The sequence below is a fragment of the Theropithecus gelada genome, chromosome 20 (assembly GCF_003255815.1).
Source record: "Theropithecus gelada isolate Dixy chromosome 20, Tgel_1.0, whole genome shotgun sequence".
Taxonomy (NCBI): domain Eukaryota; kingdom Metazoa; phylum Chordata; class Mammalia; order Primates; family Cercopithecidae; genus Theropithecus; species Theropithecus gelada.
Window position 1 is genome coordinate 38808571 of NC_037688.1, and position 17383 is coordinate 38825953.

The 17383-nt window shown below is 50.3% G+C and overlaps 1 protein-coding gene across 2 annotated transcripts in view; it reads right to left on the reverse strand.

Moving 5' to 3' along the window:
• Positions 1-17383, reverse strand: part of PKD1L2 (polycystin 1 like 2) — a 108166-nt gene that overhangs the window by 48853 nt on the left and 41930 nt on the right. The window contains exons 15-23 of one of the 2 annotated variants that reach the window (XM_025370608.1): positions 15382-15527; positions 14512-14706; positions 11646-11777; positions 8651-8833; positions 6915-7039; positions 5694-5820; positions 4641-4772; positions 1649-1871; positions 582-775 (exon numbers count right to left, since the gene is read on the reverse strand). In XM_025370608.1, coding sequence (XP_025226393.1) covers positions 582-775; positions 1649-1871; positions 4641-4772; positions 5694-5820; positions 6915-7039; positions 8651-8833; positions 11646-11777; positions 14512-14706; positions 15382-15527 — 1457 coding nt within the window. Of the gene's footprint in view, positions 1-581; positions 776-1648; positions 1872-4640; positions 4773-5693; positions 5821-6914; positions 7040-8650; positions 8834-10991; positions 11509-11645; positions 11778-14511; positions 14707-15381; positions 15528-17383 lie in introns of those variants that run through there. The other variant, XM_025370609.1, reaches the window with a different exon arrangement.

A 17383-nucleotide genomic window follows, 5' to 3' on the forward strand; every position in this document is an offset into this window, starting at 1 on the left:
ACTATCTTGCAGATGATTGTGCAGATTTGATGAGCCGATGCAAGCAAAGCATGGAGCCCTGCACCTGGCACAGAACTAAGGACTGAGCTATGAGTTCATTCCCTCAGATTGACACCCTGGCCTCCCTTTACAACCTAGAGGCAGCAGGGAGTCCTGAGTCATTCATCGCCTGGGTCAATGACCATTTGTTCTCAGTGGTGAACAAAGCACATTGTTTCTGTCTCACTGGGGGCTCCCAGTGGACGGAGGGAGACAGACGTCATTTAAATGATCTCATGCGTAGAGGTGAAATGACCTCTCTGTTAAGTGCTATGTATGAAGAGCACTGGGGTTAGACGCTATGGATGTGTGTGCTCTGGAGTTCACAATAGGAAATCAGACTCAGGGAGTTAAGAACAGTTTTCTCCAGGAAACAATGCTTAGGCTGAAGCAAGGATGAGGCAGGTATCCCAGGCACCAGGAACAGGAAAGGCCCCATGGAGAGGCACAAGATGCTGCGCCAGAGGCAGCAAAAGGGGACCTTCCACGAGCTGGGCACAGCCCACCAAGCCGCCCCATCTCCTTCACTTCTCTCTCCTTACCTGGCACCCTGAGTCGTCCCAAGCCTCCTGGACCTCATCCCAGAACACACAGTGAGACAGGAAGGTGGTGATGCCAACTGTGAGGTCCCTGCCGGAGACTGGCTCCAGGTCAGACTCAGGGACCACAGTCAAATAGTAGACCCCTTCTCCAAAACGCAGGTCCTGTGGGCTCAGGATCCACGTGGGCAGCTCATCTGTAGGACAGGGGGTTCCAGGTCAGCCTGAAGCCTCCTTGAGATGGGTGTTAAGATCATGGGAGAGGGTGACTGAGGCCACTTGGCAGGAAAGCAGACCCGGCTGGTTTTGCCACCACCCCCAATGTCCTAGGAACACTTTCTCCTCCTGAGACCAGGAGCATAGAAGAAGGGGCACTCCCCAATCGGGGTGCATGGCTGACTCAGAAAGACAACGGCTCAAACACAGATTCTGCTCCTTACTGGCTGTATGATCTCAGACCAGTTCCTTTTCCTTAACCTCTTTGTTCTTATCTGGAAGTAGAGTTTTTGTTTTGTTTTGTTTTGTTTTCAGACAGTCTTGCTTTGTCATCCAGGCTGGAGTGCAGTGGCGTGATCTCAGCTCACTGTAAACTTTGCCTCCTGGGTTCAAGCTATTCTTGTGCCTCAGCCTCCCGAGTACCTGGGATTACAGGTGTACGCCACCTCACCCAGCTACTTTTTGTATTTGCAGTAGATACGGGGTTTCGCCATGTTGGCCAGGCTGGTCCTGAACTCCTGACCTCAAGTCATCTGCCCGGTTCGGCCTCCCAAAGTGCTAGGATTATAGGCGTGAGCCACCACACCTTGCTGAAAGTGGAAATTTCGATAGTTCCCTCACCCAAGGGTTGTCATGAGGATTGCAATGAGGTCAGTTCCATATGAGCTTGTAAACTTCCTCGGGGCATATAGTAAGTGCTCACCTAATGTTGGCAAATAGTAACTCCAACAAAAAATAAGCCACTGAATGTGTGGGGTGGTTTTTTTTATTTGCTTTTCTTGCTATGGCTTCTGATTCCCAAGTGAAGCCGATCATACCCCAGGCAGCAGCTCAGGAAATGGTCACAGGCCTACCTGAAGCCGCCATCGGTACGAGGTAAGTTTGGGCATCGTAGCTGCTCTTGTTGGGGTGGTAGCCGTAGCCTAGGCTGAGCGTGAGCGCGATGTCCGGTCTCCAGTGCAGCTGAATCCCCAAGGTTGCCTCCCCTGAAGTCACGTTCACCCACAAAGCTTCAGGACTGGTCAGGTTCAACACGGTTGGCTGGCTGTGTCCTTGTGAATGCCGGGGCAGCAGGATCTGTGCTCAGAAACAATCCTATTGAAGGGATGCCAGGAAGGCAATGCCAGCCCATGGGCATCAGGGCTGCTGTGCAGAGCTGTGTGGCCTGAGCACCGGGGAACCGAAATCCAGGCCGGGCTTTGCTCATTGTATTAGTTTCCTATGGCTGCTGTCACAAATGACCATCGTGGGAAGCTTAAGACAATACGCAGTTGTTATCTTAGAGTTCTAAAGGCTGGAAGTGCAAAATCAGTTTCCCAGGGCTAGGGGAGAACCTGCTTCCCTGCCTTTTACGGCTTCTGGTGGCTGCCTGCATTCCTTAGCTCACAGCCCCTTCCTCGCATCACTCCAGCCTCTAGCTTCTGTCATCAAGTCACTTTTTTGTCTTCTGGAGTCACTTCCCTTTCTGCCTCCCTTTTATAAGGACCCTTGGGATGACATGGAACCCACCGGATAACCCAGGATAATCTCCCCATCTGAGGATGGGCAAGACTCAAGCACATCTGCAAAATCCCTTTTGCAGTTTTGTTTTGTTTTTGTTTTTAGACAGGGCCTGGCTCTGTTGCCCAGGCTGGAGGGCAATGGCATGACCACAGCTCACTATAACCTTGAACTCCTGGACTCAAGTGATCCTCCCACTTTAGCCTCCCGAAGTCCTGGGATTACAGGTGTGAGCTACCGCACCTGACCTTCCTTTTGCATTTAAGGTGACATATCCACAGGTTCCAGGGATGATAACATAGACATCATTAAAAATTGTTATTGAATTAGGCATTGATGAGAAAATTGTAGAAGACTAGAATAAAATCATTAAAATTTTGAAAAACATGAACTTATATTGTAACATGGCATATTTATGTTTTTGTTTAACTTTAAAGAAAATCTAACTGGATATTTTATTTTATTATTTATTTATTTATTTATTTTTTGAGATGGAGTCTTGCTCTGTTGCCCAGGCTAGAGTGCAGTGGTGCAATCTCGGCTCACTGCAACCTCTGCCTCCCAAGTTTAAGTGATTCTCCAGCCTCAGCCTCCTGAGTAGCTGGGACTACAGGTGCCCGCCAGCACGCCCAGCTTTTTGTATTTTTAGTAGAGACGGAGTTTTACTAAACAGAAATGAGCTAATGCATGTCAAAGTGCTCTGCAAACTGTTTTACTGTTGGCCAGACTGGTCTCAAACTCCTGATCTCAGGTGATCCACTCGCCTTGGCCTCCCAAAGTGTTGGCATTGCAGGTGTGAGCCCTTGCGCGCAGCCTAACTGGACATTTTAGAGGCTGTGTAATGGGAGTGGTTTCTGGAATGAAGATAACTACAATTCCAAACAACAGGTATATATAACTAGGAAAACTCTGGTTATCCAAGGATTGGTGAATGAACATACATTTATAGTTTTAAGTTAAGTACAATGATTAAGCTAGGGTAAGGACCTTTTTTTGTTTGCTGTTTTGTTTTGTTTTGTTTTGTTTGTTTGTTTGTTTGTTTGTTTTGTTTTCTTTTCTTTTTGAGATGGTGTCTTGTTCTGTCACCAGGCTGGCAGGCTGGAGTGCGGTGGCATGATCTTGGCTCACTGCAAGCTCTGCCTCCCGGGTTCAAGCCATTCTCCTGCCTCAGCCTCCCGAGTAGCTGAGATTACAGGCACACGCCACCACATTCAGCTAAGTTTTGTATTTTTTTTTTTAGTAGAGACGGCATTTCACCACATTGGTCAGGACAGTCTTGCTCTTCTGACCTCATGATCCACCCGCCTCAGCCTCCCAAAGTGCTGGGATTACAGGCATGCACCAGCGCGCCCGGCCTGGTGCTGTTATTTTTTAAACCAATCTTGGTTCACTGCAGCCTCAACCTCCTGGGCATAAGCAATCCTTCTGCCTCATCCTCCTGAGTAGCTGGGACCACAGATGCATGCCACCACACCTGACTAATTTTTGTATCCTTTGTACAGATGGTATCTCACATTGTTGCTGAGGCTGGTCTTGAACTCCTGGCCTTTAGTGATTCTCCCACCTTGACTTCTCAAAGTGCTGGGATTACAGGTGTGAACTACCATGACTGGCTGGTAAGTATCATTTTGAATGATTCTCTTCTTTAACCATTTTTTAAAAAAATAATTGGCCAACTTTCAATTTCAACCAAGTTGAAAAAGAAGACAAAGGCCGGGCATGGTGGCTCATGCCTGTAATCCCAGCACTCTGGGAGGCCGAGGCAGGTGGATCACCTGAGGTCAGGAGTTCAAGACCAGCCTGACCAACATGGTGAAGCCCCATCCCTACTAAAAGTACAAAAAATTAGCCTGGCGTCGTGGCGGGTGCCTGTAATCCAGCTACTCGGGAGGCTGAGGCAGGAGAATCACTTGAACCCAGGAGGCGGAGGTTGTAGTGAGCTGAGATCTTGCCATTGCACTGTAATCTGGGCAATGAGAGCAAAACTGCGTCTCAAAAACAAAAAAAAAAAAAAAAAAAAAAAGGAAGAAGAAGACAGAAATGTGGCCAGGCGCAGTGGCTCACGCCTGTAATCCTGGCACTTTGGGAAGCCAAGGAGGGAGGATTGCTTGAGCCCAAGAGTTCAAGACCAGCCTGGGCAATATAGTGAGAACTTGTTGCTACCAAAACTTAAAAAAAAAAAAATCAGCTGGGTGTGGTGGCTTGCACCTGTTGTCCCAGCTACTTGGGAAGCTAAGTTGGGAGGATCATTTATGCCCTGGAGGCAGAGGTTGCAGTGAGCTGAGATCATGCCACTGAACTCCAGCCTGGGCCCACCTGACTTCTGACGACACCCCAAACTTCTACCTCGATCTTCTCCGACAGATTCTTCATAGGTATGAGCTGACCGCTAGGGCTGGTCACACGGAGGCCACCGACAGTCCCGCTGACATCGAAGTGGCTTCGGGCTGGAAAGGGGCTCTTTGGGAAACTCATCATCTGAAACCGAGAGCAAGGAGTGTTGGCCAAGGCCCCTGAGAAGCTGGCGGGTGAAAGGCAAGGTCCTCAGACTCAAGGAGCAGTAGCCCTGGCGTGTGGGGCAGGGGGGGCCTACCTTCCGCTGCCGCTGCTTCCCCTGGCATGTTTCCAGCGTCAGGGCTGAGGCCGCAGAGAGCCTGCCCTAGAGGACCCAGATCAGACTTGCTTTGGCTGAGCAATGACTGGACTGTAAAACCATCCAAGTCTTTTTTTTTTTTTTTTTTTTCTTTTTTACACAGAGTCTCGCTCTGTCACCCCGGCTGGAGTGTAATGGCACAATCTCTGCTCACTGCAACCTCCGCCTTCCGGGTTCAAGCGATTCCCCTGCCTCAGCCTCCTGACTAGCTGGGATTACAGGTGTGCACCACCACACCCGGCTAATTTTGTATTTTTAGTAGAGATGGGGTTTCATCATGTTGACTAGGCTGGTCTCGAACTCCTGACCTCGGGTGATCCGCCCTCCTCAGCCTCCCCATCCCAGTCTTTCTTCCCCAAAAGCCAGTAAGTCTTTAAGAGAAACACATTTGCTTTCATTAGGGCTCAGGGAGTACACGGTCAGATGTGCTTTAATTTGCGGATGGAAAAGAGCCTGGGTTGGCCATTTCCAAGTTATGGCACTAAGCTGGAAGAGCTTTATTTCCAGTGACTACCTGAATCAAGGCTGTTGGAGAATTTTGCAACACAATGGAAAGAGGGTGAATCTGGGAGCCCAGAGGTCTGGGTCTGAAGCCCGGCAGAGCCACTTACTTGTGGCTTTGCAAAAATCATTGAAGCTCACCGGCACAGTGGGCACCATCATACTCAACACAAATGAGCAAATGCCCGTGAAAGTGCTCTGCAAACTGTAAAGGCTGTCCCCAAGGACGCTACTGCTGTTGTTACCTTTATATCCACAGGCTCCTGGCCGTCCTCCAGAGAGCCGAGCAAGGAGGCAGTGGGCAGCATGAAGGTTGCAGAGTCTGCAGCATCCGTGCGCAGGGAGGAGCCTTGCCAACTCCAGGGCTGTATTCTGGCCACAAGGTGAGAACAGAAGTGGCAGGGGAGGGAGGAGAAAGTCAGTGTCGAGGAAGACCCCACACCTCCTCCACTACTGGGAGCCCAGCTTCACCATCAGAGTGGGAGTGTGTTTGGATCCCTATAGGTGGTTCAGCATGTTTGTTTCAGCAGAAGCAGCACAAGAGGCAGCTAGACTGGAGGCTCCTTGAGGGTGGGGCTTTGCCAGCCTTGTTTACTGCTATACCTCCAATGTCTACAGCAGCGCCTGGCATATAACAGGTAGTCCATCAATATTTTCACTGAATGAATACATGAGCTTGGACGCAGATTTTTCTCCAGGGTTATCTTCCCTTCCTACCTTGACCTCTGATGCCATGTCTTGACCCAGCCCCATCTTTTCTGGTCTTTGACTTTGCCCCTTTCTGATTGTGTTGGGGACCCCATTTCAGATTGTTCCTCTAATCAGGATACTGCTTTGGGAAACTGTCTCTGAGATCTAAGAGGGAAACCCTGGCAGGAGGAACCGAGGCTTGGGGCAAGGGGTCCCAGTGTTGCCAGCAGCATTGTCCAGCTCCTGCTTGTCAGGTGGAGGAATGGATGGTGTGGAGCATCCCAGGTATGGCGTCAGTGCTCCATGAGCCCTGTGTGTGTGTGTGTGTGTGTGTCTGTGTGTGTGTGTGTGTGTGTGTGTATGAGCCCAAGGTAAGTGGATCTTGAGTTCCTACAGGCCCAAGGAGCAGCGGCTGGCCAGACACACGCAGGGCATGGTTAACAGAAGTCTGGTCCTATTCATTCAGTCCCCTCGCCTGCACAGCTGCCATGTGACCATCTCTCAGGACTCCTTCAGGTGGTTCTAACACTGGGCTTGGCCCCAGGCATAGAGGCAACTCCATGCCTCCCTTCCTGTGCTGTGCAAACACTCAACATGGTGACAAGGGGACCTTTTCTCAGTGGAAAGCCCTTCCCAGCTCTAGGTCCCATCACTTCTCCTTCTCCAAGTTTGGTCTCCTGAGCTCTGCCTAGCACAAGGTTTTGGAGTGCGGGTGTGGAATGAGCCAGGTTAGGGGATGAGCTTTCTTGGGGACCCATGGTGTAGCTGGTTTGTACCTGTTTGTGTACACAGAGATGGAGGGGGTGGCCAGCACGGCTGGAAGGACCCCCGGAAGTTTTCCCAGCAGGAGGGCGGTCTGCACATGTTCCACAATTCCAAGCAGCCGCGGCACTGTGGCACTCTGGAAAAGGAGGCAGGAGGATATTGCTATGGACCTGCTCCCATACGCCATCTTTGGTTACTGTCACCAGGCCAATGTGGGACCTTCAGGAGGGATTGGGAGAGGACAGAGAGGAGGGAGAAAGACGGCCTCGGAGGTGGCCCAAAAGCAGCACTCATAAAGTTTCCAGACTGGCTTCTGTGAGCCCATTCCATCCTCACAGTAACTTGGTGTGGCAGGGGCTTCACTAGCTCCATTGGACAGAAGGGGGATGGAGGCACAGAGAGGACAGGAGACTGTGGGAAGTCACACACTGATAAGGGGAAGAGCCCGGACTCATGGCGAAGCATATGGCTACAGAGCCTGTGTGCTGAGCTATCAGGCAATGTGGCTGTCTGGGCTGCTGACATCTGCCAGCACCCTATGGCTTGTTCCAGGGGAAATGAACAGCTGAGAGCGAGGCCATTCACCAGGTCTCCTGGGCTTCGAATCTGCTCCCCACCCATCCCAACTCCCAGATGAGACGCATCCTGACACCACGGCTGGTGTGGGGACCCAGGAAGGGCGGGATGTTTGCACAGAATTCCTATGGGGGCACAAATCGTATGTGTGTGTGTGCGCATGTGTGCACGCACATGAACACACAAGTGTGAGGGTGATGTCACTGCATGTGAATGGCAGTGTTTGAGCGTGTGTATGTGTGCGTGAATGTGAGCGTGGTCCTGAGCATGTATGTGCGTACAGTGTTTGAGTGTGCATAGGTGATTGCATGATTATGGAGCGTGCAACCATATGTGGCAGTCTGTATGTGAGTACATGTGACTGCATGGCCCTGTGTGAAGATGTGTGCGTGTAAATGTGTACCTGTGTGCAAAAGTGTGTTCTTCAGGCCATGTGAGAGTGTGAGGCCTCTCAGTGTGCGTGTGAGCTTACACGTGAGTGTGAGTGTGGTCCCTGTTTTTGTGTGTGAGTGTGTTTGTGGAGATTGAGTGTGTCTGAGTATGTGTGTGTGTGCATCCAAGCATCTTTGTGTGTTGTGTGTCTTTCACTTCTTCCTGAATAGAGGTGATGGCCCCATGTGACAAAGAACTGTGCAACAGCAAGAAATGGGTTTTGTGGCTCTGTCATTATGCCATCTAGGAGGCTATGTCCCCACCAGGATGCTGGGGCCACGTGAGACAGTGCTACAACCTGTTCTTACTCTGGCAGCTGCCTCTCTTCTGTGTTCTTGGTAAAATGAGCCAGGGGTTTACCCAGACCTCCTAGGGGGTCCATATGATCTCTCCATTTGGCAGCTTATTTGGGATGAAGCAGAGTGCCTTGATTTACACATGAGGAAAAGAGGCTTAGGTAAACTCTGTATCTTGCCCAGGTCACAAGCCTCCTAAGTGACAGAGGCAGGATTCAAAACTCAGGCTGTCTCATTCCAGAGCCTGTGATTTGCCCACCACTCCACACTGCCTCCCGGAAGCCCTGCTCTCTGGAAAGTTTCTTACAGCTTTCAGGGCAACACCTTAACCTCTGTGCCTCAGTTTCCTCATCTGCAAGATGGGGGGAAAGCTCCACCTAGAAAAGCTGATGTGAGCTAAGCATTCAGAGTGTATGAGGTCTGCATCTGGCCTGGACACCCACCTGGCTGCCGCTGGCCTCCGCAAGTTCTTCTGGTCTGTTGCTCAGGGAAGCTTCCAGCACACTGCCCACAGCCTGAAACAGGTCCCTGGTGGCTGCCTGGCGCCTCTGATCCTCAGGGCGGGCCTTGGCACTCACTGTCAACAAGGCTTCACTGGCATGCTGTAGAGCCCAGCTGGCCTCCCACTGGGTTCACCCAAATAAGGAAAAGCAGTATGAGCCCCCGCTTAAGATAAACCATTCCTGTGTCATTCAAGGGACAAGGGAAGCAAGGAGGGGAACAAGCCAGGAAAGAGCTGGGCTAGACCTGGCATACAAGCTCCCTGTATCTCTGGTTTGAGACCAGGTCCTCCCACCTTACAGTCCTCTAAGATCCTTCAGGAGAGTAGTCTGGTCTGCCTCTGAATCCTTCCCAGAGTGCCCTGCACAGTGCCCAGCACATAGTAGGTCTTCAGGAACATTCAATGACTAGGGGATGGATGGATGGATGGATGGATGGATGGATAAATGAAGGATGGATAGGCAGTTGGATAAATGGATGTATGGATGATAGGTGGATGGGTGGAAAATGGATGGATGGAGGATGAATGAATGGGTGGATAGAGGATGAATGGGTGATGAATGGACAGATGGATGGGTGGGTGGATGGATGGTAGATGGATGGATGGGTGGATGGTGGGTGGATGGTGGGTGGATGGATGAGTGGTGGGTGGACGGATGGATGGATGGAGAATGGAGGATGGATAAGTGGGTGGGTGGATAGATGGATGGATGATAGGTGGATGGATGAATGGGTGGAAGATAAATGGATGAAGGATGGATGAATGATGGATGAATAGATGGGTTGATGGTAGATGAATGAATAGGTGGATGGTTGTGTGGGTGGGTGGGTGGATGGATGCAGTACATATTCAAATTTTGTAGTTTTATATGTATTTGTGAAATTATTTGTCTAATGTCTGGCTGTCTCAGTAGTCTGAAAGGACCATAATGGCAGATGCCATGTCTACATGATTTGCTGCTGAATTCTCAACGAGTTGCACACTACCTGGCACATACTTGACATTCAGGAAGCATTTGTTAAATGAATGATGAAATTAATGCATGCATGAATGGATAGAAGGATAGAGTGGAGGATGTGTACAGGTACATGTGTATACAGTGTATATGCATGTAAATAGATGGATTAGCAAATGGATGTGTAAATGGAAAGTGTCACATCATGAATAAGCCCCAGAATCAAGACCAGCCTTGTTAGCTTCAGGCTGGAAGATTTTAGGGGCACAACCTCCCACCAGAGTGGGTGGGTCAAAGCCAGGACAGTTCTCTCCTCTTCTGTTTTTTCTTGTTGGTTTGTTTTTGAGGCAGAGTCTTACTCTGTTGCCCAGGCTGGAGTGCAGTAGCACAAGCACGGCTCACTGTAACCTCAAATTCCTGGACTCAAGTGATCCTTATGCCTCAGCCTCCTGAGTAGCTGGGACTACAGGTATATGCCAGTATTTAGGCTTTTTTTTTTTTTTTTGGTAGAGATGTGGTTTCCCTATGTTGCACAGACTGGGCTTGAACTCTAGGGATCAAGTGATCCTACTGCCTCAGGCTCCCAAAGTACTGGCCCACTTTCCCTGTTTTTAGGGCTTCTTTTTATTGTTATTTTTTTCATAGAGTTTTGCTTTGTCACCCATGCTGTAGTGCAGTGGCACAACCATGGCTCACTGCAGCCTTGACCTTCTGGGCTTAATTGATCCTCCCACCTCAGCCTCCCAAGTAGCTAGCACTACAGGTGTGCACCATGATGCCCAACCAATTTTGTTTTGCTTTGTTTTTGTTTGTTTGTTTGTTTTTTGAGACTGAGTCTCTCTCTATCACCCAGGCTGGAGTGTAGTGGCACGATCTCAGCTCACTGCAACCCCCACCTCCTGCGTTGAAGCCATTCTCCTGCCTCAACCTCCCGAGTAGCTGGGACTACAGGCGCACACCACCCAGCTAATTTTTGTATTTTTAATAGAAATGGGGTTTCACCATGTTGGCCAGGCTGGTCTCAAACTCCTGACCTCAGGCAATCCACCTGCCTCAGCCTCCCAAAGTGCTGGGATTACAGGCATGAGCCACCGTGCCTGGACTTTGTTTTGTTTTTGAAGGGATGAGGTCTCACTATGTTGCCCAGGCTGGTCTCAAACTCCTGGCCTCAAGCGATCCTCCTGCCTCTGCCTCCCAAAATGCTGGGATTACAGGCATCAGCCGCCGCACATGGCCTATGGCTTCTTTTTTAACCCTTGGCTGTCAGAACCCTGGGAACATGGTGTTTTAATTTGAGTTCTCCAAGAAGCAGATCCTGGAGCAAGGATTTGAGAGCAAGTCATTTATTTGGAGATAATCCCAAGAAACACTTGTGGGGAGTAGGGGGTGTGAGACAGGGAAGGGTGGAAGCCAGTACAGGAGTGTGATCAAGCCCATTACCTGGGATTCACTCCTGCTTGGGATTATCCATCAAGAGGGTTGAGGGAGGTGGGGTATTTATACACCAGCTCCATTAGTCACTGAACACTGCATGAATTTGCAGCCATATGGGCAGGTAGAGTAGGCTCTGAGGGTCAGAGAAGACCCCCAGAAGGGTAAGGAAGGGCAGGAGCTGGCAGCCAGATGTCAGGCTGGCATGCACTGAAGCTGAGAACATGAGCAGTCAGTAGCAGTGACTGGACTCACACTTGGCCACCCAAATATTAATGAGATTCAGTTACTCCCTCAAGTTGCTCACCAGCAGATGGGGGAGTGAGAGTCTGGGCAAACAGGCCCTCTCACCCAGCGTGAGATACATGGGCTGCAGGAGGGGCGCCTTCCCATGAATCACCCATGCAGAACCCCTGGAAAGAAGATGGCAGAGGTCTTGGGAGCCCCAGGAGAGCCCTGTGACCAAGGGGCCCCTTCAACCTATGCTGATCACCTACCTGCCATGGAGGAGCGTGTCCCACGGTAGCCTCGGTAGATGGAAGCTACTCACCTGGGCCGAGGGTGTGAGTTCCCTACTCCGGCGGGTCACCTCTCTCAGCACCTCGGCCAGCTCCTGCACCCTCTGCATGTCCTCCAAGCTGCCGGTGACTGCAGACAGCGACCCCAGCACGTGCTCCCTGACCTTGGCATGGGGGAGAAAGGCAGGGAGAGGAAATGTAATTCCATGGCTCCATGAAGTACTGTCAGGAAGATGCAGGGTCAGGAGTGACCAGGCTTATTAGAGGGTTCTTTTTCTTTTTCTTTTCTTCTTCTTCTTTTTTTTTTTTTTTTTTTTTTGAGTCAGAGTCTCACTCTGTCACCCAGGCTGGAGTACAGTAGCATGATCTTGACTCACTGCAACCTCCTCCTCCTGGGTTCAAGCGATTCTCGGACCTCAGCCTCCTGAGTAGCTGAGATTACAGGTGCACACCACCACGCCCAGCTAATTTTTTGTGTTTTTAGTAGAGACAGGATTTTGCCATGTTGGCCAGGCTGGTCTTGAACTTCTGACCTCAAGTGATCCGCCTGCCTCAGCCTCCCAAAGTGCAGGGATTACAGGCGTAAATCACCACACCTGGCCTTTAGAACACCTGGGGGGTTCTAAAGCCCTGCAGACCTCTGTCTGCCTTGTATGATGTGTGATTAGGCAGATAACAGCCCTCTCAAGATGCCCACATTCACATCCATGAAACCTGTGAATATGTTACTGCGTGTGGCAAAAGGCACTTTGGCTAAGTCATTTTGGAGATGCAATTAAGTCTGAGATGGAGATTCTGAGATGGAGAGATTATCCCAGATAAACAGGTGGGACCAACATCATCACACAATCCTTCTAAGAGGGAGACAGGAGCGTTAATCAGAAAAGGAGATGGGTGATGGAGGTAGGGGTAGCGGGAAGACAAAGAGAGGGAAAGAGGATGAGGGAAGGGTGGGGAGAGAGAGAGGGAAAGGAGAGGGCTTTGGAGATGCTGTGTGGCTGGCTTTGAAGGTAGGAGTCAAGGAGTGCAGGTGGCCTCTAGAACCCAGAAAAGGCAAGGAATGCCTTCTTTCCTGGAGCCTCCAGGTTTGTAGCTCTGCCAACGCCTTAATTTTGGCCCAGTGGATCCTGCTCACAGCAGGCCGGGCCCATGGGGTCCTCCATGCTGTCTAGTTTGTTCCCTAACCCCTGCGCACACCTCTCGCAACAGAGCCCTTGTTAACATCTTCTCAGCTGCCCAGTGAGAGTTTGACATCTGTCTTGTGCCAGGCCCCGGGCATTTCATGGAGAGACCGTGGGTTAGGCTGTGTGGTCTGTGTGCTTGGGGACCACAGGATGTCCAGGGGAAGTTTCCCATTTGTACTTCTCAGAGTGAATGCGACCAGGAATGACAGCTGTGTGTGTGTGAAAGTGTGTGAGTGTGAGTGTGTGTGTATGTGTGTGAGAGCATGTGTGTAGGTGTAAGTATGTGTGTGTATGAATGTGTGAGTGTGTCAGTGTATGTGTGTGAGCATGTATGTGAGTTTGTATGTGCATATGTATGTGTGTGTGTATGTGAGTGTGACCGTGTGTGAGCCCCTGTCAGTGTGTGTATGAGTTTGTGAGTGTGAGCCTGTGTCAATATGAGTGCATGTATGTGTTTATGAGTGTGTGAGCATGTGTGTCAGTGTGTGTGTGTGCGAGCATATGTGAGTGCGTGTGTGTGTGTGTGCATAAGAGTGTGTGTGAAAGTGTGTGTATGTATGTGTGAGAGTTAACGTGTATGTATGTGGCAGAGGGGATGGGGTAGGGAATGTGAAACAAAGGTCTGGGGTAAGAGGGCTGGAGGTGGAGGGGGATCCTCTAACCTGGGTTTGAACCCCGGCTTCACCACTTACCAGACATGGGGACCCAGGGAGGCACCTCTGATTCTCTTACCCTCTGTTTCCTCAGCTGTAACACAGATGGAGGCCTCACCATTTACCTCCCAGGGTTGTAGTGGGGAGTACAGATCCATGAAGCCCTCATTCAGGGCCTGGCAGCTCATAGCAGGTGCTTGATACATGTTAGTTTCTCTGTGTAAGCGATCACAATGACAATCCTGCTTTCTGTATTAAGTACCTACTGGGCCTCCAGCACCACACTCAGTACTTTCCTGCAAACATTTCAGGGGGCCAAAAGAAGTCTTTCTTCTCTTCTCCATGCCCACAGGAGTGTGTGTGTGTGTGTGTGTGTGTGTTTGCATGCACACACACATGCAAACTCATGTGGCACGCGCTAGGAGTGGACACAATCGTAGGTTCTGCAATACTTTATCATACTAGGTTGTAACATGGACCGGCCATTTTTGTGGATTAAAACTGGCTGAATGTTGGCGATCTTATCTAGTTTTTTAGTTGCAGGGATTGTAATTCTTATTTAACTCTTTCCACAATTGTATGAGGAGACTAGTATTCTTATTCCTCTTTTCTATATGGGGAAACTGAGGCTTATAAACTGAAACTGTCCCTGGCCTGTGACAATGCAAATGGTAAGTGACAAAGCTGGGACACCATCTGAGGTCCAACCCCAAACCACTACCCATGTGACCGAGGGCAGTCCCCTTTCTCCTCTGGGGCTCTGCCTTGTCATCTGAAACATGAAGGGGAGAGGGTGATGGGTTCTAAACTCTCCCCATCCCAGAGGCCTGTGCCTCCATGAGGGCCAGCCGAGAAAGCAGGTTACCAAGGAAGAAGGCATTTTCTTCGCTTTATGTCACTCACCCAAAAGAAGAGAGAGGGAGGTGGTGTCAGCCGCTTGGGAGACACCACAGGCTTCTCCCCGATCCATGAACCTTGATGCACAGCCCAAATGGCCACACGCAGACCCTGGGGCCCCAGAGAAAGGGAATGAAAGGAGCCCCCCCTCTTCCCACGGGCACCTTCTGTCTGACGTCCATGCTCAGTGGCTGTCCTGAGCCCTGGCTTTTGTGCTCTTGGTTCAGCACGGAGGACACGGCCTTGGCCAGCTGGAGGAGCTGCTTGGGGCCACCCTCGCCTTGCAGAGATGTGGAGATTTTCTCTGACACTGCAGCCTGGAATGCTACATCCTCAACCCATGTGTCTCCGAGTGTCACCTGTTGGGAAATCAGAAATGTGCTCAGAACCTGCTAGGAAGAACCTGGCCTCTGAAGTCACATGGGGCCAGAGCAGGCTTGAATGCCTTTGGCCTCACCTGGGAGTTCTTGGGCACTTCCTGAGGCTAGAGGGCACCCAGACTTGCTCGCACCAGGCAGCTGACAGCCACCCAAACCAAGCCTTGGTCAGCTCCAGGCTGGCACAAGTCATTGCTCTACCACTGGCTACCCTCCTCCTCTTGGTCTCAACCTCTTCCGCCTCCACCCGGCCTCTGATGCTTGAAATCTTGGGATCTTATCCAGGCCCTTCCTTGAGTCCTTGTTGGCTAATTTTGGTCCTACTTCCTCTGAGCCCTTTGAAGGTGCTGGCCTAACTCATGCCAGAGTCATTCTCCAACCCTCCTCACCCACCAGCTCCCAGGACCCTCCCCCAATTCTGGCCACTAAATCATAAGATCTACAAACATAGAGACCATGTCTGTTGCGTCCCTGGCTATACCCCCAGGACGTGGCCCATGGTAGATGCTCTGTAAATATTTGTGGAAGGAATGGATGAATCAGTGACTCATCTGGCTATGCCCCTGGCTATCTTCCATCCAGCCATCTTTTTGGTGAGGTTCATAAGGGTGGAGAATTTTTCTCAGTAAAGAAACAGTGGCCACTGCCACCACCCACCTTAGCCACAGCCTGGGTCTGCTGTGTGTCCCCTGCACGATTGGTGGCAGAAATAACTACTGTCAGCACGAAGTCATTGTTCTCCTTTCCAAGTGGCAGATACACTGATGGGAGGACAGGTTCAGGGCCACAGTGTAGGCAGGAACCTGGCAAGACCAGAAATTGACCAATGAGGGGGCATCTCTAAGCCCCAGGTAGACGGCAACCCACTCAGGGAGAGCCTGATCACAGGGACACAAAAGTCACAGCTCTTGAAGGCATAGTAGGCTCTTGGGATTCCACACTTTCATGTAAGAGACAGTCACATATGCTGATTTACTGTCTTCTCTAAGCAACTGCAGGTTGCTGTAACTTTGGAATAATTTTACTAAAATCCATAAAAAAATTGCAGGAAAAATATCCCATTTACAGTTTTTTTTTTTTTTTTAAGTCAAGGTGGTAAACCAAATTATAAGAGGAAGAAAAAGAAGGAAGAGGGGGAGGAGGAGCAACAATGACAACTTAAAAATTAGCTCAGGGGCGAGGAGTTCAAGACCAGCCTGGGCAACTTAGGAAGACCTTGTTTCTACAAAAAAAAATGTAAAAATTAGGTCTCGAACTCCTGACCTCAGGTGATCCAGCCACCTTGGCCTCCCGAAGTGCTGGGATTATGGGCATGAGCCACGACGCCTGGCCTGGGGCTCGTTTTTCTGTAGCCACACTTTCCTGCCTCCGTGCTCACTTGGATGAGGCGGGAGAGGTACTACAGCAGAATAGCCTATTGGAATTAGAGCAGCTGTCCTGGCCTTTCCCTCTGGCGGGACGCAGGTTTGAAATAAAATCCACTTACCTTGCTTGAACTTTTTCCTTTCAGACTCAGCCCCATTCACAGCCCTCTTAACAGCAGTGTGTTTCCACATCTATGAGACAGGGCACTGTGAAAACTACACTCCCTTGGGTGTTACAGTAGCTGATGTGCCCTTTCCCTAATCAAGGTGCAATGTTTACACCATTGTGATGTTTCACGCTGGATTTGGGGGATCATCCTGGCAACACTCCTGGTACCTGACTTTGGAGGAAAATTACAACCTGACTAGAGCATTTTCAGAGCACAAAATGCCAAAGCCCTCCTGGGCACGTGGCTTACATCTGTAATCCCAGCACTTTGGGAGGCTGAGGCGGATGGATCACCGGAGGTCAGGAGTTTGAGACCAGCCTGGCCAACATAGTGAAACCCCATCTCTACTAAAAATACAAAAATTAGCTGGGTGTGGTAGCAGGCGCCTGTAATCTTAGCTGCTCGGGAGGATGAGGCAAGAGAATCGCTTGAACCCGGGAGGCAGAGATTGCAGTGAGCCAAGATTGTGCCACTGCACTCCAGCCTGGGCAACAAGAGCAAAACTCTGTCTCAAAAAAAAAAAAAAAAAAAGACAAACTAAAAAAAGAAGCCAAAGCCCACCAGGTGGAGATAAGGGCTCAGATGAGCCCTCCAAGGACCAATCACTCCCCAAACGGAAGAATAAATACAATGCGAGTGGCTCCCCCATCTCTCCTGCTAATGCCCTGTGGCTGTCCCTGGATGCGGGTGGTTAGGGTGACAGCAGGGAGACTGTGCAGGGTTTGATGCCTTGTGGATGGGGTCTTCCATGTTTGTCACCTGTATACCTTTGCAAAAACGTTCTTTCAGCTCAGCTCGTCCTGCAGTATCACCCATTCCCTGGGGCTGCCTGCAAAGCAGCATCAATGAAATTGTTGAAGATTCTGTTAACCAGGCCCATCTCTGTCTTCTTGAATAGCTCCAGGTTTCCTGGAGTCTCAGCTACTCCGAGTGTGTGTGTGCATGTGTGTGTGTGTGTCTGTGTGTGTGGTGAGCGGGGCTTGGGGGATGGTGTCTTGGTGGCCGCCCTACAAGGTCATAGTTTTGAGTATCCTTGTTCATTTCACTCCATCAATGTCCCCCATGCGAGGACAATGGATTTGGGCTTCTAGTTGTGGAGGAGGTACTGATGAGACCTTCTTCTCA